This window comes from Oncorhynchus tshawytscha, unplaced genomic scaffold (assembly GCF_018296145.1).
Source record: "Oncorhynchus tshawytscha isolate Ot180627B unplaced genomic scaffold, Otsh_v2.0 Un_contig_5990_pilon_pilon, whole genome shotgun sequence".
Taxonomy (NCBI): Eukaryota; Metazoa; Chordata; class Actinopteri; order Salmoniformes; family Salmonidae; genus Oncorhynchus; species Oncorhynchus tshawytscha.
Window position 1 is genome coordinate 666,187 of NW_024609819.1, and position 22,431 is coordinate 688,617.

A 22,431-nucleotide genomic window follows, 5' to 3' on the forward strand; every position below is an offset into this window, starting at 1 on the left:
TAATGTATAGCTCTATAAAATTCAATTTTTATGTTGGAGTTTTGAGTAAAGCTGCAAGCCAGTGGCAAAGCGCTGCATGACATCGCAACATGTTGACTTCAGTTGAGTTTGTTACAGTAACATTCACAAGAATAAAGAACATTTTCAAATAAACTGACCTCATAAATAACATACATTGTAGTGGTGAAGTACACAAGGACCCAATGTGGACTATGTTATTCTTCTCACATACTTTCCCTATATGACCATTTCCTCACAAACTTCAACTATCCTTCACATAATACTTTAAATCACATAATAGAGCATAAATACTGCATGAATCCAAAATAGGTTGGTGTGTTCAAAGCAACACTGGCGGTGAATGCCTGGTGAACACGACCCTGAACTGGGGTCCCTTCTCCCTACTCCTCCCGCAGGCTCTGCACTGCACTGTACTTCTTACAGGAGTTCTTAAGGCAGGCAGGGGGCCAGGTGATTGGCCAGCAGAAGGAGCAGGGCACCTGGGTCTGCACGTTCCTCTCAAAGAAGTTGAACACGGGGTTCCACCAGGTGTTGGTGAGGTAGTTGTTGGGCGAGCACCGCAGGGCCTGTCAACAAAAACAACAGACAACTTAAACGTGAGCATTACATCATAGGAGACTTCAAATCGCTGGTACTGATACCACCACCAACACAGTGCTGTGGATGATGCTCTACATGGTCGTGTATCCAGATATCCAAGGTACTACATCAGAAAGAGGGGTGTGGAGGACCAGTTCAATGGAACCTAAAGAGAACTCCTTGTTGCATGATGTAGTACAGTACCCAATCATAATGCTATGTGTAACATATCCAGTGTCCTGTTTCCCAACGCTCGTTGCTTTGTAATAAGGTTTTCCATGTCATTTGTACCCGCTCACACCACAGAGAGGGTGCAGGCGGAGATCGATGCAGTGGTGGGCCCAGACAGGGTCCCGTCTCTCACTGATAAAGGCAGCCTGCCGTTCACAGAGGCCATGATCATGGAGGTGCAGAGGTTGACTGTGGTGGTCAGTTAAGAACAAATTCTTATTTACAATGACAGCCTACCCCGGCCAACGTTGGGCCAATTGTGCGCCGCCCTATGGGACTCCAAATCACGGCCGGATGTGATATAGCCTGGAATCGAACCAGGGACTGTAGTGACGCCTCTTGCACTGAGGTGCAGTGCCTTAGACCGCTGCACCACTCGGGAGCATTAGCACAACAAACAAAGACAAGAGCCTCACTGCATAATAAATAGTCCTCTTTTTAATTTGTTTGTCTTTTAGCAGATCCTCTTATTAAGAGTAACTTACAGGAGCAATTAGGGTTAAGTGCCTTGCACAAAGGGCACATCTACAGATTTCACCTAGTCAGCTAGGGGAATGGAACCAGCAACACCTTTCAGTTACTGGTCCAACCTATTAACCGCTAGGCTACTACCCAGTGTGGCAAAAGCCAAAAAAGATCAGACCCCTCCCTCAGTGGCCGGTCCAGATCCAGAGCCACATTTATGGGCTCTAAGACCAACTATTGACTGGGGAATAAAAGAAGAAACTGCCACAACAGCATGCGACCAGCAGAGGGAGCCAAATGCACAGGAACTACAAGTACTGAGCATTAAACAAGAACCAACCTACAGGAAGACTGAGGAGGAGTGGTATGAACAGACCTACCAAACCAACGCCCCAACGGAAGAATACTTATGGGCATCAGTGCTGAAGGAACTAACATTGGACTAAGTGCTACATAATCTTGAGCACGCGGCAAAGAAAAGTGGCAAGGACATAATGTAATGGCACACTGTGTTAAGATAGATGGCACTCCTGAACATCTTTCCCCCAAACTGACCTCTAAAAGAGGTGTAAAAGGAGGAGAGATCAGTGCCTAGCCATGATCCTCTACCCATATGATTTGGACATCAGAGAATCATCAGACCAGGTAAATTACCTTTACTATACTCTGTTTGTATTGACTACTTTGACATCAAGGCACGAGCAAACTATTGACTGGTATATCTTAAGAATTGTGTTGTACACTGGAGGCTCACACCACATAAAAAGAATAAGAGAACAAGGTTGTGAAAGAGAGAACTTCACCCCTCAACAGCGCGAGGCGTAGAGAACTCTTGGGAGCAACAAGTTCCATCTTTGGTGTGTCAGTGACAATTGCAGTTTGGAAAGATTAAAAAAGGCCAGAAATAAGTAAGCCTCGTAGTAGCAGAGGGTCGATAAAAGGGAATCAATATCTAAACAGTAGGCAGTAAAAACCATAGGAAATTCGGACTAAATAAGAAAATTATAGTATTATAAAACAGCGGAGGCCAAAATATGACTACTCTTATAAAGAGCAGTGGAAGGACCAAGGGAATAGAGCTTCAAGGTAAATATATGGGTGTTTGCTTTGTTTAAGAGTTATAAGAAGTGTGTTAAGTGATTTACATTTGCAATATTATCTGGCATAGTATAGCGCATTAAGGATTGATTGAGCATTATTGATGTATTAGGACTGTAGAACCATTGAATTGTAATAATGTGTATAAGACAAAAAACAGAGTGACTTAATAAAAGCTTGAAACTTTGACAACTAGGCCAGATTAACGATCTGGAGAGCAAACGCCTCTGACACTCTCACGGAACAGAAAGTGACCCTGGTTATAGGTTAAAGTGATTGCACTAAAGAATATTTCATTGTGTGGACAATAATATATCGTTGGAAAAGTCAATACATATAACAATACTAGTTTCCAAGAGACTACTAGCTGACGAGCATAATAACTAACAGAAGATTAGTTATTAGGTATTGATATATAAAAGAAGACACAAGGTAAGGGAGTATAGGAAGAATCTATAAACATAAAGTAATAAAGGACTCATCTATCCAAGGCCCCACGCTAGACCGGGAAATAAGGGAGTGACAACGTGAACGAAGGAACAAACCCAACTCACGTGAAGGGCCATTACGAATACATAGAAGGGTTGGTAGGGCCGCACAGCAAGGCCCTTGTTACAACGAAGTGACTAAAATCCTACTTTTCAACCAAAAACAATGGTAGACTTTGGCATAAACATTTATCAACAGTAGTAATATGGATATGTAGAACATCTCATTTCGTGCAATTCAATAATCAATGAAATTATTGACAGTCAGGCAATTGACACAACTACAAGGGAAGGAGCTGTAATAGTAAATGCCAGGCCCTATTATGATGGCAGTCTTAGTTTTGACCAGCAGAGAGAGTAACACCATGCCAACACATTATAGCACTTCTATAACCTACACGTTGTGATGACACTGCTATCAAACAAACATTCACACTTGTAATTCACAGAACTATGGGAGGTTTACACAACATTTCCCTGAAACATGAAGGTCATTACGTTAACATTAGGTTAATCATTATGTAAACATGCAGAAAGCGGTCGTCTTTTGAGGTGAATCTCACAGGGTGGGTAGAGCCATCTATCATGATCCTAGCCAGGCCTAATGGATGAGGATGAGGGTGTACTCAGTCGTGTAAACACTGTGGTAGGTGGTTCAGAAGTGTGTGTGAGTGCTTCTGGCATTGCACGTGCACACACACACACACACACACACACACACACACACACACACACACATACACGTACGTACAGCTAACCTTGTGGGACACACAATTCAGTCCCATTAAAAATCCTATTTTCCCTAACCCGTACTCTTACCCTAAACCTAGCTCATAACCCTAAACCTAACCCTAGCTCCTTACCCAAACCCTTAACGTAATTCTAACCCTAACACTAATTCAAACCTTAACCCTAACCCCCCTAGAAATAGCATTTGACCTCGTGGGGACCAACATCATGTCCCCAGTTGGTCAAATTATTGTTTGTTTACTATTCTTGTGGGGACTTTTGGTTTGGAACCATTTCTTCTTGGTCTATTAACTTATCACCTGGTGATTTCACCAGGCAGGCAAAAACTACATCCCACTAAAATTGCCTGAAATTTCAGCCTGCCTTTTCAAACAGCTCTTACATTACAATGGCATTATCATAATTTCACATATTATTCCAACCTCTGTGTCACAATATACATAAAACACAGGTAAATCAAGTTTTTGACTGCACTGGGCCTTTTAAACTGCTGTATTGTCAGCATTTCGTTGCTCATCCACCAATAGGTCTGCAGAGAAAGCAGTAGAGACTGAACAAGCTACTTGTCAAAAAGGACACTTTTTCTACTTTGTCTCATTCTCACTGGTGGGTGTAATTAAATTCATCTTGTAAAGAAGTTTCTAAAGCAGCAGTATTCAACTCTGACCCGACGAGATCCAGAGCCTGCTGGTTTTCTGTTCCACCTGATAATTAATTGCACACACCCGGTGTCCCAGGTCTAAATCAGTCCCTGATTTTTGGGGAACAATGAAAAAATGCAGTGGAGCTGGTTTCGAGGTCCAGAGTTGAGTTTGAAGGTTCTGAAGCCTGGTAATCCGTTTCTGCTGGAAAGTATCAGTACATCTGCTGTATCATCAAGAATCTAGTTTATCATATCTGTTCATCTGCTGTATTATCTATCTGCTTCTACTACATGACAGTATCATGTCACCTGGACGTTGGCCATGGTGTGGTACCACCAGAAGAGAAACGATTACTCTATCTACATCACAGGAGGTTGGTGGCACCTTAATTGGGGAGGACGGGCTCGTGGTAATGGCTGGAGTGGAATGGGTGGATAGGTGATCTAGAATAGGGCATTCCATTTGTTCCGTTCCAGCCATTATTATGAGCCGTCCTCCCCTCAGCAGCCTCCACTGATCAATATCTCACCTGGATGACCAGAAGAGAATGTGTCATTTATTTTGAAGATGTTTCATTGTCACATACACCAGATAGGTGCAGTGAAATGTGTTGTTTTGCAGGGTCAGCCAAAGTAGTATGGCGCCACTGGAGCAAATTAGGGGATAAATGGCTTGTTTAAGGACACAGACAGATTTTCACGTTGGGTATTCCAACCAGCAACCTTTTAGTTACTGGCCTACCCCTCTTAACCTCTAGGCTACCTGCCACCCCATTACCATATCTAGTATCAGCATCATTCTAGATCCTACAGTGTCAGCATGTCACCTGGACGTTGGCCATGGTGTGGTACCACCAGAAGAGGCGTGAGGTGATGAAGTAGGCCACCACCACATCCACACTGTAGTGTTCGTGGGCCACCAGAATACACACCACTCCCACAGCAGCCAGCAGCCAGCACATCAGGTGGTACCACCAGAACGTCCGCGGGGAGTCTGGACGAGACAAAAACACACACAGGAGGTTCTTTCATTTCATCAACCATCAATCAGGAGAAAGGTAATAGATCAGGGCTGTCAAACTCATTCCATGGAGGTCCTTCTTCCAATTAAGACCTGGACAACCAGGTGAAGGGGGAGTTCCTTACTAATTAGTGACAAGAGAGAAGTGAAAACCCACAGACAGCCCCTTAGAATTAGTTTGACACGTGTACTAGTGCAGGGTTTCCCAAACTCGGTCCCGGGCCCCGCTTGGGGGACCGTTTAGTTTTTTTGCCCTAGCACTACACAGCTGGTTCAAATGATCTAAGCGTGATGATGAGTTGGTTATTGAAGAGGGGGGGCAGGGTTTGGGAAACACTGTAATAGAGGATCAGGCCACACCTGGAAAATGTCCCTCCATCAACCAAATGTATATCTGCCCGGTAACATTACTACATAATCCGGAAAATGTTCAGAGATCATGATGCCGTAGCTATGGGACCTTGTTTGACCTAATAGATAATCTAACCTAGATGAGAATATGATATACTTGTTAGTTATCAATAATGAACAGTATTTAGATGTGTGTGTGTGTGATATTTTATCCAGCACTCACACTCTTTAATAAACAGGTAGGTGAGGGTAAGCATGACGGTGTGTCCGCTGTAGAGGAAGTCACCACACATGAGGTGGGAGCCGGTGATGGACAGACCGCCGCCGGAGATCAACGTCAGCACACGCTGCATCTTAGCGTGAGAGTCTCCATACAGCTGAGAGAGAGATAGGAGGGAGAGATAGGGGGAGAGAGAGAGAAAGAGAGAGGGGGGGGTGAGAGAGAAAGAGGTAGGAGAGAGAGATTAGCTTGACAGACAATACAAGCAGCTTCAGTTAGAGGAATAAAGAACATTATACAAAATGTAATTGTAACATCACTGCAACACAAACGATGTTCCCATGTGGCTCAGTTGGTAGAGCATGGCACTTGCAATGCCAGGGTTGTGTGTTTGATTCCCACGGGGGACCAGTACAAACAAAATATTAAAAGTATGGACTCGCTACCGTAAATCGCTCTGGACAAGTCCATCTGCTAAATTACGTACAGTTGAAGTAGGAAGATTACATACACTTAGGTTTGTCATTAAAACAATTAGGACATCTACTTTAAACAGCTTGGGAAATTCCAGAAAACTATGTCATGGCTTTAGAAGCTTCTGATAGGCTAATTGACATCATTTGAGTCAATTGGAGTGTACCTGTGGATGTATTTCAAAGCCTACCTTCAAACTCAGTGACTTTTTGCTTGACATCATGGGAAAGTCAAAAGAAATCAGCCAAGACCTCAGAAAAAGAATTGTAGACCTCCACAAGTCTGGTTCATCCTTGGGAGAAATTTCCAAACGCCTGAAGGTACCATGTCCATCTGTACAAATAGTACGCAAGTTTAAACACCATGGGATCACGCAGCCGTCATACCGCTCAGGAAGGAGACCTGAGGAGACCTCCTAAAGATGAACATACTTGTGCGAAAAGTGCAAATCAATCCCAGAACAGCAGCAAAGGACCTTGTGAAGATGCTGGAGAAAACCAGTACAAAAGTATCTATATCCACAGTAAAACGAGTCCTATATCAACATAACCTGAAAGGCCGCTCAGCAAGGAAGAAGCCACTGCTCCAAACTGCCATAAAAAGCCAGACTGCGGTTTGCAACTGCACATGGGGACAAAGATCGTACTTTATGGAGAAATGTTCTCTGGTCTGATGAAACAAAAATAGAACTGTTTGGCCATATTGACCATCGTTATGTTTGGAGGGAAAAGGGGAGGCTTGCAATCCGAAGAACACCAACCCAATGTGAAGCATGGGGGTGGCAGCATCATGTTGTGGGGGTGCTTTGCTGCAGGAGGGACTGGTGCACTTCACTAAATAGATGGCATCATGAGGGAGGAAGATTATGTGGATATATTGAAGCAACATCTCAAGACATCAGTCAGGACGTTAAAGCTTGGTTGTAAATGGGTCTTCCAAATGGACAATGACCCCAAGCATACTTCCAAAGTTGTGGCGAAATCGCTTAAGGACAACAAAGTCAAGGTATTGGAGTGCCCATCACAAATCTCTGACCTCAATCCTATAGAAAATGTGTGGGCAGAACTGAAAAAGCATGTGCGAGCAAGGAGGCCGACAAACCTGACTCAGTTAGACCAGCTCTGTCAGGAGGAATGGGTCAAAATTCACCCAACTTATTGTAGGAAGCTTGTGGAAGGCTACCTGAAATGTTTGTCCCAAGTTAAACAATTAAACAAAGGCAATGCTATCAAATACTAATTGAGTGTATGTAAACTTCTGACCCACTGGGAATGTGATGAAATAAATAAAAGCTGAAAGAAATAATTCTCTCTACTATTATTCTGACATTTCACATTCCCAGTGGGTGGTAGTGATCCTAACTGACCTAAAATAGGGAATTCTTACCAGGATTAAATGTTAGGAATTGTGAAAAACTGAGTTTAAATGTATTTGGCTAAGGTGTATGTAAACTTCCGACTTCACTTGTAAATGTTTGGAAGTGTTAATATGAGCCTGTGTTAATGGATAGAATTGTACCTATCCACTGAAATTGCATTTAAACTCGCCAGTGTCGTCATCTTTCTCCCATCAGATCACTGTACCACAATACCCAGAAAACCTTGATTCACTGGGGCATATATTTCCAATCGAACTCAAGACCGGATGCGATAATGTTTGTGTCTCCAGGGTTCGAATCCAAAATGGCTTTTTTATGAGCAGCTATTGAGCATGGCAGGCAGATCGATATGAGTTCTGGAGGGAGCCAGGATGAGATCACGGCAGGACGTGGTTCACATGCCACAGCTGACACACACACACACACACACACACCTTGGGGGCACAGGTGAAGTGATTGCCGGGTACAGGAAGGGTTGTGATGTACATGGTGACGCAGCGGTATAGGTAGAGGGTGCCAATCAGGAAGAAGAACCTCCGACCTGCAATCGACCTGGAAACAAACACACAAAGGGAAAATAAATGATGTCATCAAACAGGCCACTGTTAAAAGGGCTGTGGAACATTTCTCTTGGACATAGAACAGTGGAGGCTGCTGAGGGGAGGACGGCTCATAATAATGGCTGGAACGGAGCCAATAGAATGGCATCCAACCATGTGTTCGATGTATTTGATACCATTCCACCTCCCCAATTAATTCCTCCCCAATTAACGTGCCACTAACCTCCTGTGACATAATAATAATGAAAATGTCATGTTCAGCATACCGTAGCACTTCATATAGCCTACAATCACTGTCTTATACTGTTAAACCTGAATGCTGTATAGTCTGGTTAGAATTTCACATACATGGGGATAGCCTTTGACACAGATATCCCAAGATAACCGTTCTCTTACTTGTATCTGAGGAAAAGCCACTGTATAACCCAGATTCCCACCAGGAGCATGCCGTTGATCTCGGTGACCGTGAACGCCCACTTCACCCGGTCGATGTAGTCAAAGAACTTATCGGGCAGTGGCGGGCTGTTCTCCTTCTCCGGGACCCTCTCGTGGACGACCGTGATGACCACGGTGGTCAGGACCAGGTTGAAGATGGCGTAGAAGAACGCGATGGCCGTCTTCCACCATTCCGTGGGCAGCCGGTTGCCCTTGGCGTCGGGCAGCGAGATCTTGACGTAGTCCCTGTGGTGCCCGATGACCTTGCGTAGGCATCGTTTCGTGTCCTCCGGAGTGTTTTGCCCGTGTTTGGGGCAGTTGGCGTTGGGGAGGACCCCAAAGACACTGGCGAGGACCCCACTCTCACCATCCATGCCTGGGTCCAGATGGGATGCAGTCGGGTCCACGAGTGCCATGGTCCAACACTGTCTACTGTCCACACACCAATGAAGAGCTCTCTGGTTCACCCAAAGTCAGCTAGTGCCTCTGAGGGCCCTGGATAAATAGGAATTAGTCCTTGTTGTTGGGCCTACTGTATTTGGTTTGACTGAGGCAAAGATGTCTTCCCCCTGAAGAAGAACAAGAGGTTAGGATTTCAGTTTCATTTTGGTTCAAAAGGTGTTTACTGTGTGCTTGTTTCCTGCAGGAGAAAGAAGACACTGGGAGAGACTTGAGCCGTAATGGAAGGATGGAATGCCTATCTGTGGGTAATTACTGGCTAATGTTCCCTCATTGTCTTCAATTTGGCTGGAGACAGACATGTCTGTTGGAAACTCATGACAACCTCTTCTCATTCTTCAGTTAACAACAAGCAGCCGGACAGTACACTAATATCCACCACCATTCCATGAGCAAAAGGACAGTTGTAAACTGAGATACTAATTAATAATACCAGATGTCAAGGAAGTCATCATTGCGAAATGCTAGTAGGCTACATATGTAGGATCTTAATCTGATCACTCTGTTGCAGGAGAACATTCCTGCAATGCAGGACATTTAAAATGTGCAGTATATTTGAGGTTAAAAATGGCTTCTGAAATTTGTAATTCCCAATTTGAAGTTTCAGACATGATTCTGCCCATCAAAAAAATGTATCAAAACCTACAAACATTTCCATTAAATATAATCCACATAATAATTCAAATGTCCTGTTGCTGCAGGATTATCTTCCTGCTATATCCTACTATATATTAAAAGTCATTTCCTCACCATCTTAAATAAGCATGCCCCTTTCAAAAAATGTAGAACTAAGAACAGATATAGCCCTTGGTTCACTCCAGACCTGCCTGCCCTTGACCAGCACAAAAACATCCTGTGGCGTACTGCAATAGCATCGAATAGTCCCCGCGATATGCAACTGTTCAGGGAAGTCAGGAACCAATACACACAGTCAGTCAGGAAAGCAAAGGCTAGCTTTTTCAAACAGAAATTTGCATCCTGTAGCTCTAACTCCAGTTTTGGGACACTATAAAGTCCATGGAGAATAAGAGCACCTCCTCCCAGCTGCCCACTGCACTGAGGCTAGGTGACACGGTCACCACCGATAAATCCATGATAATCAAACGTTTCAATAAGCATTTCTCTACGGCTGGCTATGCTTTCCTCCTGGCTACTCCAACCCCAGCCAACAACAATCTGGACCCTCTCTTTCTAAAATTATCCACCGCCATTGTTGCAACCCCTATTACCAGTCTGTTCAACCTCTCTTTCATTTCTTCCGAGATCCCTAAAGATTGGAAAGCTGCTGCGGTCATCCCCCTCTTCAAAGGGGGTGACACTCTAGACCCAAAGTGTTACAGACCTATATCCATCCTGCCCTGCCTTTTAAAGTCTTTGAAAGCCAAGTTAATAAACAGATCACTGACCATTTGAATCCCACCGTACCTTCTCCGCTGTGCAATCCGGTTTCCGAGCCGGTCACGGGTGCACCTCAGCCACGCTCAAGGTACTAAACGATATCATAACCGCCATCGATAAAAGACAGTACTGTGCAGCCGTCTTCATCGACCTGGCCAAGGCTTTTAACTTTGTCAATCACCGTATTCGTATTGGCAGACTCAATAGCCTTGGTTTCTCAAATGACTACCTCGCCTGGTTCACCAACTACTTTGCAGTTAGAGTTACATGTGTAAAATCGGAGGGCCTGTTGTCCGGACCTCTGGCAGTCTCTATAGGGGTACCACAGGGTTCAATTCTCGGGCCGACTCTTTTCTCTGTATATATCAACGACCTCGCTCTTGCTGCTGGTGATTCCCTGATCCACCTCTACGCAGACGACACCATTCTGTATACATCTGGCCCTTCTTTGGACACTGTGTTAACCAACCTCCAAACGAGCTTCAATGCCATACAACACTCCTTCCGTGGCCTCTAACTGCTCTTAAACTCTGGCAAAACCAAATACATGCTTTCAACCGTTCGCTGCCCGCATCCACCCGCCTGACTAGCATCACTACTCTGGACGGTTCTGACCTAGAACACGTGGACAACTACAAATACCTAGGTGTATGGCTAGACTGTAAACTCTCCTTCCAGACTCATATCAAACATCTCCAATCCAAAATCTTTCAATTTCGCAACAAAGCCTTCACTCACTCTGCGAAACTTACACTAATAAAACTGACTATCCTACCAATCCTCGACTTTGGCGATGTCATCTACAAAATAGCTTCCAATACTCTACTCTGGATACAGTCTATCACAGTGCCATCCGTTTTGTTACCAAAGCGCCTTATACCACCCACCACTGCAACCTGTATGCTCTAGTCGGCTGGCCCTCGCTACATATTCATCGCCAGACCCACTGGCTCCAGGTCATCTACAAGTCTATGCTAGGTAAAGCTCCGCCTTATCTCAGCTCACTGGTCACGATAACAACACCCACCCGTAGCACACGCTCCAGCAGGTATATCTCACTGGTCATCCCCAAAGCCAACACCTCTTTCGGCCACCTTTCCTTCCAGTTCTCTGCTGCCAGTGACTGGGACGAATTGCAAAAATCGCTGAAGCTGGAGACTTACATTTCCCTCACTAACTTTAAACATCAGCTATCTGAGCAGCTAACCGATCGCTGCAGCTATACATAGTCCATCTGTAAATAGCCCACCCACTCTACCTACCTCCTCCCCATATTGTTTTTATTTACTTTGCTGCTCTTTTGCACACCAGTATCACTACTTACACACCATCATCTGCTCATCATCATCATCATCATCATCTGCACATCTATCACTCCAGTGTTAATCTGCTAAATTGTAATTACTTTGCTTCTATGGCCTATTTATTGCCTTACCTCCTCATGCCATTTGCACACACTGTATATAGACTTTCTTTTTTTTCTATTGTGTTATTGACTGTACGCTTGTTTATTCCATGTAAGTCTGTGTTGTTGTTGGGTCACACTGCTTTGCTTTATCTTGGCCAGGTCGCAGTTGTAAATGAGAACTTGTTCTCAACTAGCTAACCTGGTTAAATAAAGATGAAATAAAATAAAATATCAAACTAGCAAATCCTATATCTGTATGTCCCTTTCATTGCCAACTCTTCAACTATCAGCTCCTGTCCTGTGATTTAAATAGTTTGGGTTTAAATACCACATTTTTTCCCCAAAAAACCTGCCAACCTTCCAGGCAAAAAAAACAAATTGTCGTTTCTCTAAATAGGTAGTCCAGGGATGATGCCAGAACCAAAATAGGAATCACTTCCCCAAAAGTTTTCAGAATGTAGCCTAAGCAAGGCTGCTGGTTTGCTTTAATGCAATAGAACATTAGTACATGAAAAGCCATGGCTCCATAATGATGATTTAGGATTAGGATGATGATGAGCAGGGAGGTGGTGGAAACTTCCAGATGTTTACTGTGATTCCACTACTCTTTATATGTAGGATTAGAATGATGAGCAGGGAGGTGGTGGAAACTTCAAGATGTTTACTGTGATTCCACTACTCTTTATATGTAGGATTAGTAAATTAAGGAGATAGAGTTTACTGTACTAGTCATTCCTGGCTGTATCAGCTTAAATCATCCTTTTATCAAAATGCTCTTTGTGGTGTTTACAACTGCAGGCTACTCTAGGGTGTTGACGTGAGTGTTTATTTTAACTTTTTGTAGTTGGATATTTCCCAGAAGCACTGGCTCATTTACTCCTTGAAGGCTCTTATTTTGGGGACTCTGACAATTGCACCAGACAGCCTACTTCTCAGACCTGAGTTCAAATACTATTTGAAACACTATTGGTTTATTTGTGGTTAATTGACCTTGCATGGCTTAATGGACCAATAGAATAGTCCAAAAACTACAAACCCCATCCACCTGGCATTCCAGGCAGACTAGAGCAAACACTCAAAAGTATTTGAAAGATTTCAAATAGTATTTGAACCCAGGCCTGGGGCTTTTATTTGACTGCAAGTTTGTTCTTCTGTCAAGGAGGATCTGGAACGCTGATCAAACCATTTATAGCTCCGCCACGGCAACGTAGTTCTCTTTCTGTCCTCCCCTGCCTGAGATTATATACCCAGCCTCCTCTCTATATCCCCAGCTGCCAGGAGCGGTCCAAATGCAGGCTTCACTGTATAGACTATATGTTCTGCAAGACTGCCTCAAGTAGTTACAGTGTAGAAGCTGCTCACTGAACACCATGTCACATGGCTTGTGTCGTCCACCTTGCATGGATGTTAGGAGATACAGGAAATGGCGATTGGTTGGGAGATGCATGTAGTACATCTGTATGTAGTTGCTGTATGAAGTGTGCTGGCTGGACAGACTGTCACTGTACTGTAGGCTAGGTCTGAGACTTGAGAGAGCAGAGAGAGGGAAGAATTAGAGAGGAAGAGGGAAAAAAGAGCCAGAGTGGAGAGGTAGAGAGAGATAATAGGTAGAGAGGAGGAAGTAAACAAAGAGAGAGAAGAGGGAAGGAGAGACAGAGGGAGGTAGACATAGATGGGTAGAGAGAGAAAGGGAAAGAGAATAGGGAGAGAGGTAGACAGATGGGAGGGAGAGAGAGAGAGAGAGAGAGAGAGAGGGGTGTCTGTGGGAATGATTTAGAACCTATGGACTCTCTCTCATAAAGGGAGGACACCAATCAGGGGGGCTTTGTCCCAATGCACAAGAACACACAATCCCATTGTACCAGCTGACACTCCAGGTAAAAGACACACACACACACTCTATACCATGCATGCACACATGTTCAAACACACACAATGCATAGACACATTACACCGACTGCACTGTACTTTGAGGTTTCTTTGAGCTAAGAAAAGAGAGCCCAGCCCATTGCTTATCCAGCTCTCAAAGTGAGGGCATCTGGCTTGATTGAAGAGTCCTAAGCTAAGTATAACCTCTGACTCCAAGGCCTACTACAAATGAAATATTCAGCCAGGGGGTGGATGGATGTCTGAGACCACGGAGTTGGTATCTTCTATCACAGATACAGATGACAGTCTTAGTATAGGGAGGCTCCAGTGTACCTGCGAGATTCACACGGCCAAAGAGCAAAGTGTGTGTGTGTGTAACCTGAGACTTCACATGTATAGACTATATGTTCTGCAAGACTGCCTCAAGTAATTACAGTGTAGAAGCTGCTCACTGAACACCATGTCACTTAGCTTGTGTCGTCCGCCTTGCATGGACGTTAGGAGATACAGGAAATGGAGGAATAATAATTCTGAACTTTACCTTGTGATTGTGTTTATTCTTAAGTTAAAAGGAATAGATTGTGTTGTTTCATATACTGTAGAGGCATGTTATATTTCCGTAGGTGGACCATGTTCTTAGAGGTATTTTACCCACTAGGTGGAAGCACTGCACAATTTTATGTATGGTTTTCAAATTGATGTAGTTCTGTTCTTGAACTGTTCTTGTCTATTAAATGTTCTGTATTATGTCATGTTTCATGTGTTGCTGCAACTTTTGCACCGGCTAATGGGGATCCTAATAAAATACCAAATGGTTAGGCCAACACAGTCCACATGCTGCCTATCTACCCACCCTAGATACAATTTCCAAACTGATATGAACAGGTCCCTCAGAAGAGAGGGCTACTCACAGAATTTGAATAGCAAAGTAGAGTACTTTGCACCTGACCCGAAATAGGCTGCATCCTGGTGCTCCAACTGAGCCTTCTAGTGTACTGTTTAAAGAACTGTACGGTGGTGTCGTAACTTTACCTTAGGCAGATTGACCCGACAGTACAAAACATGGTTTCATTCACCGGGGAAAATCGCCCCAACAGCAACACTGAAAGAGAAAATTATTAAGTAATATACCACAGCTAAAATTATTAAGCAATATACCACAACTAAGGGCTGTTCTTAGGCACGACACAACACGGAGTGGTATAGTAAAAAGGAAGAGAACGCAACACAGCATGGTATAGTATTCCACTATTCCAATACAGGAGACATGGACCAAAAAGGATGCCAGTAAAATGTACTTTAAATGGGGATAATCTCTGCCTGTTCATGCTCTCTACCTCTTTTCAGTTCATGATGTGAGAGGACTTCAGGAATGGCCCTTTTCTATTCTCCTGCACTTCACAAGCTTCTGCCGCCTTTTAAAAGGTGCGAGTGCATCTCCGGCTTCCAAAATGCATCTTATACTGAACAAAAATATAGAAATGCAACGTGTTGTGCTGAATTCATTTTTTTAACCTTTATTTAACTAGTCAAGTCAGTTAAGAACAAATTCTTATTTTCAATGACGGCCTAGGAACAGTGAGTGGGTTAACTGCCTGTTCAGGTGCTGAACAACAGATTTTACCTTATCAGCTCAGGGATTCAATCTTGCAACCTTTCGGTTACTAGTCCAACGCTCTAACCACTAAGTTACCTGCCGCACCCCGAGATCTCAGAAATGGTCAATGCGCACATAAAGCTTATTTCTCTCAAAAATGTTCCACAAATTTGTATTTCAACCCTATTCTTAGTGAGCATTTCTTTTTGCCAAGATAATCCATCCACCTGACAGGTGTGGCATATCACAAAGCTGATTAAACATTACACAGGTGCACCTTGTGCTGGGGAAAATACAATTTCACTCTAAAATGTGCAGTTTTGTCACACAACCCATGTATCAAGGTTTGAGGGAGTGTGCTATTGGCATGCTGACTGCAAGAATGTCTACCAGAGCTGTTGCCAGATAATTGAATGTTCATTTCTCTATCATAAGTCGCCGCCTCCTGCCAAATTCTCTAAAATAGCATTGCATGTCCAACCGGCCTCACAACCACAGATCATGTGTATGGCGTCGTATAGGCGAGCGGTTTGCTGATGTCAACGTTGTGAACAGAGTGCGCCATGGTGGCGGTGGGGTTAAGGTATGGACAGGCATAAGCTAGAGACAATGAACACAATTGCGTTTTTTAGATGGCAATTTGAATGCACAGAGATACCGTGACGAGATCCTGAGGCCCATTGTCGTGCCATTCATCCACCGCCATCACCTCTTGTTTCAGCATGATAACTCATGGCCCCATGTAGCAAGGATCTGTACACAATTCCTGGAAGCTGAAAATGTCCCTGTTCTTCCATGGCCTGTCTACTCACCAGACATGTCACCCATTGATCATGTTTGGGATCCTCTGGATTGACATGTACGACAACGTGTTCCAGTTCCTGCCAATATCCAGCAACTTCGCACGGCCATTGACGAGGAGTGGGACAACATTCCACGGGTCACCACAATCAGCAAGTTTCGGACAGAACACCACCTTCCTGACTCACAGATGTTTCGCTTTCTCTTATGTAACAAACTTCTGAGAGTATGGCTGTAAACCAATAACTACGGTCCTGACTGTTGCTCTCTGAACAAAGCTCTATTAGGAATCCTATATCAGTAAATGATATAGACAAGTAACCACATCAAAGGCAACATGTCCTTGTCAAGAAGCCTTCTCTGTCTCCTCTCCTTCTGTAGCGCTGAGGCCAATACTGTTTTGATGCTTCACTCAAGGCTATCAATCAATGGCAGGTCCCTCAATGCTCTCTCAAGGTTACAGACAGTGCAGAGAGCATCATAAGAGCTAAAATATGCTACAGGGCTTGTATGAGTAAGTAAAGGTGTGGATATAAGTCTATAATTTATTTCTATTCGTATTTACTGTAACTAATATTTTTCAGATGAGATTGGAGATATTTCTTTTCAATGGTGTCCTCTGCATGACTGTACTGTGTACTGACCTGCAGGTCAACAGATAGCCTCTCCACCAGACTAGTTTTCCACTGGTCCTCCCAGCTGTGTGCACAGCAAAGCCTGTTTTCCAGCAGTCCCTACTGCTGCACCCAGTTCTCTCTCTGAGTCTACAGGGATGGGTGGTGATGGGAAAAACTGGCAGCCAAACCTATCCCACATGCTCACAGACTGAGTAATGGATGGCACTCCACTCTCCTCATGTTAGCTATACTAGCTATTTCTAGAGGAGCCGCCCCAGTTGCCATGAAAGCTGTATTTTACTCTAGAGGAGTCGTGAAACTGCGGCCACCATTTTGGGTCCCACATAATGACATGTTATATGACATCTGTCCAGTTCTTTAGTCAGATTCACCATCAAAGGGAGGGTTAAAAATAAAGCAGAGTCAGTACCAGAAGTGACTCGCCCCTGTGGAGATCAGAGCTCATCATAGTGAAGAGTCCCATCCAGAATACTATTTTCCCTAACCCCTAACCTTAACCCTAAAACTATACCTAACCCCTAACCCCAACCCTAAAACTATACCTAACCCTCAACATAACCCCTAACACTAACCTTAATTCTAACCCCAATTGTAACCCTAACCACCCCTAAAATAGCATTTTTCCTTGTGGGGAGTGGCAAAATGTCTCCAATTGAGGATAGTTAAACACACACAGTTAAACACACACACACACACACACACACACACACACACACACACAAACACACACTGCTCCCACAGAGAAAGAAACATACACTATTCAAGAGCTTTGCAGTTTAGTTTAGAAACGTTTGGAAAGCAATCATCATCATATTTGAGGAGACATTTTATGGGGAGCTCTAAGTGGAATATGATGCTAAATGCAGGTTCGAAAATATGTATGTATGTTTATGTGAGAGCAGTTAATTATGCATTTTTAGACAGTGGTTTACATACACTGTGAAGGCTTTATGGCACAGCACACAATAATGGGATGAATGATGGCAGGTCAGGAATCAGTGTATGTCCTTTCCCACTGTCCAATCAATGCGGTTGATTTAAATCAAGTTCAGTCAGTGAATAGATAAATGCACAGTAATCAATATGAGGTACTGCCTAACAGAGGAATATTGACATATCGTTGTCTGTTAATAAGACATTTTTAGAAACAACCCACATTTCCACATTTACTTTGCCTTCTTCAATTTTCTTAGATTTGAGCTCTTAATCATTGAGTCTTCTTCTTATTGCAGTGATCGCTCTCTTTCTCCGATACCTCTCCTTCTCACTCAATTTAAATCCGTTTACCAAATTTTTACCAGCATGTCACATGTGCAACCAGAGGGAAAAAATCCTAGACCACCTTTACTCCACACAAAGAGACGCATAGAAAGCTCTCCCCCGCCCTCCATTTGGCAAATTTTACCATAATTCTATCCTTACGATTCCTTCTGAAAGCAGGAAGTACCAGTGACTCGCTCAATACGGAAAGGGTAAGATGACGAGGTTGCTACACTACAGGACGGTTTTGATAGCACAGACTGGAATATGTTCCAGGATTCATCCAATGGCATTGAGGAGTTCCCCACCTCAGTCATCGGCTTCATCAATATGTCCATTGATAACGTTGTTCCCAGTGACTGTACGCAAGAATATCCTGCTATGCTCTCAGACGAACCATCAAACAAGCAAAGCGTCAATTCAGGATTAAGATTGAATCCTACTACACTGGCTCTGACGCTCATCAGATGTGGCAGGGCTTGAAAACTATTACAGACAACAAAGGGAAACCCAGACGCGAGCCTACCAGATGAGCTAAATGCTTTTTATGCTCGCTTCGAGGCAAGCAACACAGTAGCATGCACGAGAGCACCAGCTGTTCTGGATGACTGTGTGATAATGCTCTCGGTAGCCGATGTGAAAAAACCTTTAAACAGGTCAACATTCACAAAGCCGCTGGCCAGACGGATTACCAGTACGTGTACTCAAAGCATGCGCAGACCAACTGTCAAGTGTCTTCACTGACATTTTCAACCTCTCCCTGACTGAGTCTGTAATACCTACATGTTTCATGCAGACCACCATAGTCCCTGTGCCCAAGGAAGCGAAGGTAACCTGCCTAAATGATTACCGACCCATAGAACTCATGTCCGTAGCCATGAAGTGCTTTGAAAGGCTGGTCATGGCTCACATCAACAGCATCCTCCCGGACACCCTAGACCCACTCCAATTCGCATACCGCACCAACAGATCCACAGATGGCGCAATCTCAATTGCACTCCACACTGCCCTTTCCCACCTGGACAAAAGGAACACCTATGTGAAAATGCAGTTCATTGACTACAGCTCAGCGTTCAACACCATAGTGCCCACGAAGTTCATCACTAAGCTAAGGACTCTGGGACTAAACACCTCCCTCTGCAACTGGATCCTGGACTTCCTGACTGGGGCCCCTCAGGGGTGTGTACTTAGTCCCCTTCTGTACTCCCTGTTCACCCGTGACTGCATGGCCAAACATGACTCCAACACCATTAAGTTTGCTGACGACACAACAGTGGTAGGCCTGATCACCGACAATGATGAGACGGCCTATAGGGAGGACGTCAGAGAACTGGTAGTGTGGTGCCAGGACAACAACCTCTCCCTCAATGTGAGCAAAACAAAGGAGCTGATCGTGGACTACAGGAAAAGGTGGGCGGAACAGGCCCCCATTAATATTGACAGGGCAGTAGTGGAGCAGGTCGAGAGTTTCAAGTTCCTTGGTGTCCACATCACCAACGAACTATCATGGTCCAAACATACCAAGACAGTTGTGAAGAGAGCACAACAAAACCTTTTTGCCCTCAGGAGACAGAAAAGATTTGGCATGTGTCCCCAGATACTCAAAAAGTTCTACAGCTGCACCATCGAGAGCATCCTGACAGGTTGCATTACCGTCTGGTATGTGCAACTGCTCGTTATCTGAACGTAAGGCGCTACAAGGGTAATGCATAAAGCCCAGTACATCACTGGGGCCAAGCTTCCTACTGTCCAGGACCTATATACTTGGCGGTGTCAGAGGAAAGCCCATAAAATTGTCAGAGACTCCAGTCACCCAAGTTATAGACTGTTTTCTCTGTTAGTGTACAGCAAGCGGTACCGGAGCATCAAGTTTAGGACCAAAAGGCTCCTCAACAGCTTCTACCCCCAAGCCATAAGAATGCTGAACATTTAATAAAATGGCCACCAGACTATTTTCATTGACCCCCCCCCCTCCTCCCTGTTGTACATTGCTGCAACTTGTTGTTTATTATCTATGCGTAGTTACTTCACCCCTACCTACATGTACAAATTACCTCAACTAACTGGTACCACCTGCATATAGCCTCGTTATTGTTATTCTTATTGTGTTACTTTAAAAAATATATTATTTACTTTAGTCTATTTGGTAAATATTTTCTTAACTCTTCAACTGCACTGTCGGTTAAGGGCTTGTAAGGAAGCATTTCATGGTAAGGTCTACACTGTATTCAGCGCATGTGACATAAAGTTTGATTTGATTAGCATTGTAAAGTTCAAGCCTGTCTTCCATCAAGACATAGGACCAAATAACATGTGCATGTTCCTACTCTTTTACATGGAAAAATAATTCACCGGCAGCACATAGCAGTAACTTTATCCTTCCCCCTTAGAAGACCAACATGGGCAGGTCTCCGGTCAGCTGAAACCACTCTGTTACACCCTGGTGGCTTAGCCACACATGGGTGGGTGCCTGGTGGATAATTTCAGGGTATGGAGACTGCCTGGGTTCCAGGATTACAGGGCGCTGCGGCGGGGGTGTGTCTGTGTGCTGAGCAGCAGGTCTCCACATTTAACATTTACTTTTCAGGAACAGCCCTGGTTAGTTAGTAGGACACAGCACCCCCCACCTTCACTTACCACCATGTTCTAAAAGGGGCACCAGGGTGAGGTGAGGGTTCCACCATGGAAATAGTCATTATAATTTTAAGGGTTCCATGAGCTGTTCTGTCTCTTGTAACTCAATGGAAGGCCATTTCCAGACTTTCAGAGACCTGCTGCAATTGGAAATGGGCCGGTATTGGATTAATGTAATGTAATTAGATTAAGAAACATTTGAACATCTACTGTAGCCTACGTCATTGGCTTGTAAATTAAACGTATTCTATTAAAATACTGTATAGTTAGCATAGTTTAGACGTTCAAAAAGAACATATCACCTGTAGAAGTGTGCCTTGTCTACAGTATTTCCTGTTCCACGTCATGCTGCCAATGAATGATAACGAACCTGTTCTCTTGGCTCTAATAAAGTATCTTCACATGATATCATCATTTCGTGCACAGTATTAGGCTAGTATTCTTTCACCACTGAGGCATCTTTGCTTGCTAATTTAATATTGTGAAAGATCATGTTTTAATTTGGAAACTAGGCTATTTGGAACTGTCCATGACTATAGGCTATACAGTGAATGAAAGAAAAACGTATTTTGTTGTCGAACTACAATGACGTGACCTACTGGCAACGTAACATAAATTGGCGATACCAACCTAGATCACAATAATTATCTTCACACGTTGTAATATTCATTCCATATGATGCAATTCACTCTAGGCTATTTAGTAGCCTAGCATACGTGCATTTGGTTATAATTCATTTTATATAGAGCATAACGTTTATCAACCTACCTGTCTTTTTGGGATCCTCTCCAGTTGTGCGCCTTGTTCTTTCAGCGATCAAACTCCTAATGTTTACATGGCTGAAATGAACTCTGTCTTTGAGCGTGCGCTCCTCCCATATGCAAACATACAGTGGTCCACCCCCTCTCTGTATTACTGTACAGCCTTAGCCTACAGTCAGCTGCAGAAACTGTCGCCAAAAACATCACTTATTTACGTACCTGCCCACTCCTTTGTATAAAGATTATTTAATAGCAAGCATACAATTGTTTTCCCTGACCAGAGGTGATAGACATGATAAAGCAACCTTCCAATTCCCACCCATTCAAAGATATATTGCATAGCATTTTGAAGTGCAAGATATGCATTTCAATCTTTTTCTAACTTCCCATAATGAATTAGGACTACAATGTATACAACTGGATATTTGATTGCAATTCAATTTATTTAAAAAAATATTTATATTTTTAACTCTCATACAAAACATCTAAGAAATAAACATGCTCTATTTAAGGCAGATTGTTCACGCTTCAAAAGAGGTAAAGCCTAGTCTTAGCCAACTAGGCCTGCATGATGATTAAGAAAAATAGGCTATTTATTCCCAGGTCTGTTCTGTAATGAGGACATTGGATAAGTACATAGCCTATCATCACACTTCTTTCTTTGATGTGGGGTTAGGCGTTTTCCAAAGAAGCAAACTACAGGGCCAACCATATGCAACATTTAGTCGGCTACAAGTTTAAGTTTACAGTGCAATTCTTCACAGATTGCTTTTAATGTTTTGTAATCAACTCTGTCTTTACGATAATTGTTTTATATGTTGGATAATATTTTGTATGTATTTTTTTATGAGTAGGATTTGCCACAGTACGTGATATAGTTATTTAAATAAGT

The 22,431-nt window shown here is 43.5% G+C and overlaps 1 protein-coding gene and 1 long non-coding RNA gene across 5 annotated transcripts; one reads left to right on the forward strand and one right to left on the reverse strand.

The window, feature by feature from the left end:
* Positions 1-7: 7 nt before the first annotated feature.
* On the reverse strand, positions 8-21,826 carry sgms2a (sphingomyelin synthase 2a). 3 transcript variants are annotated; one of them, XM_042318935.1, is made up of 6 exons: positions 21,547-21,826; positions 8,676-9,283; positions 8,154-8,271; positions 5,871-6,024; positions 5,208-5,269; positions 8-587 (listed from the first exon to the last, which is right to left on the reverse strand). In XM_042318935.1, the coding sequence occupies exons 2-6, from the start codon at positions 9,128-9,130 to the stop codon at positions 402-404; spliced, it is 975 nt and encodes a 324-aa protein (XP_042174869.1). In that variant the 5' UTR covers positions 9,131-9,283; positions 21,547-21,826; the 3' UTR covers positions 8-401. The 3 variants fall into 3 exon arrangements, with proteins under 3 accessions (XP_042174869.1, XP_042174866.1, XP_042174867.1); XM_042318932.1 differs by having other exon boundaries at positions 5,103-5,269; positions 21,547-21,815; XM_042318933.1 differs by lacking the exon at positions 21,547-21,826 and adding an exon at positions 14,881-14,902 and having other exon boundaries at positions 5,103-5,269.
* Positions 586-9,974, forward strand: LOC121846099. Of its 2 annotated transcripts, XR_006083007.1 has the most exons (3): positions 586-721; positions 907-1,941; positions 9,361-9,974. It is a non-coding gene; the product is annotated as an uncharacterized LOC121846099 (long non-coding RNA). The 2 variants fall into 2 exon arrangements; XR_006083006.1 differs by lacking the exon at positions 9,361-9,974 and having other exon boundaries at positions 907-2,685.
* Positions 21,827-22,431: the final 605 nt, after the last annotated feature.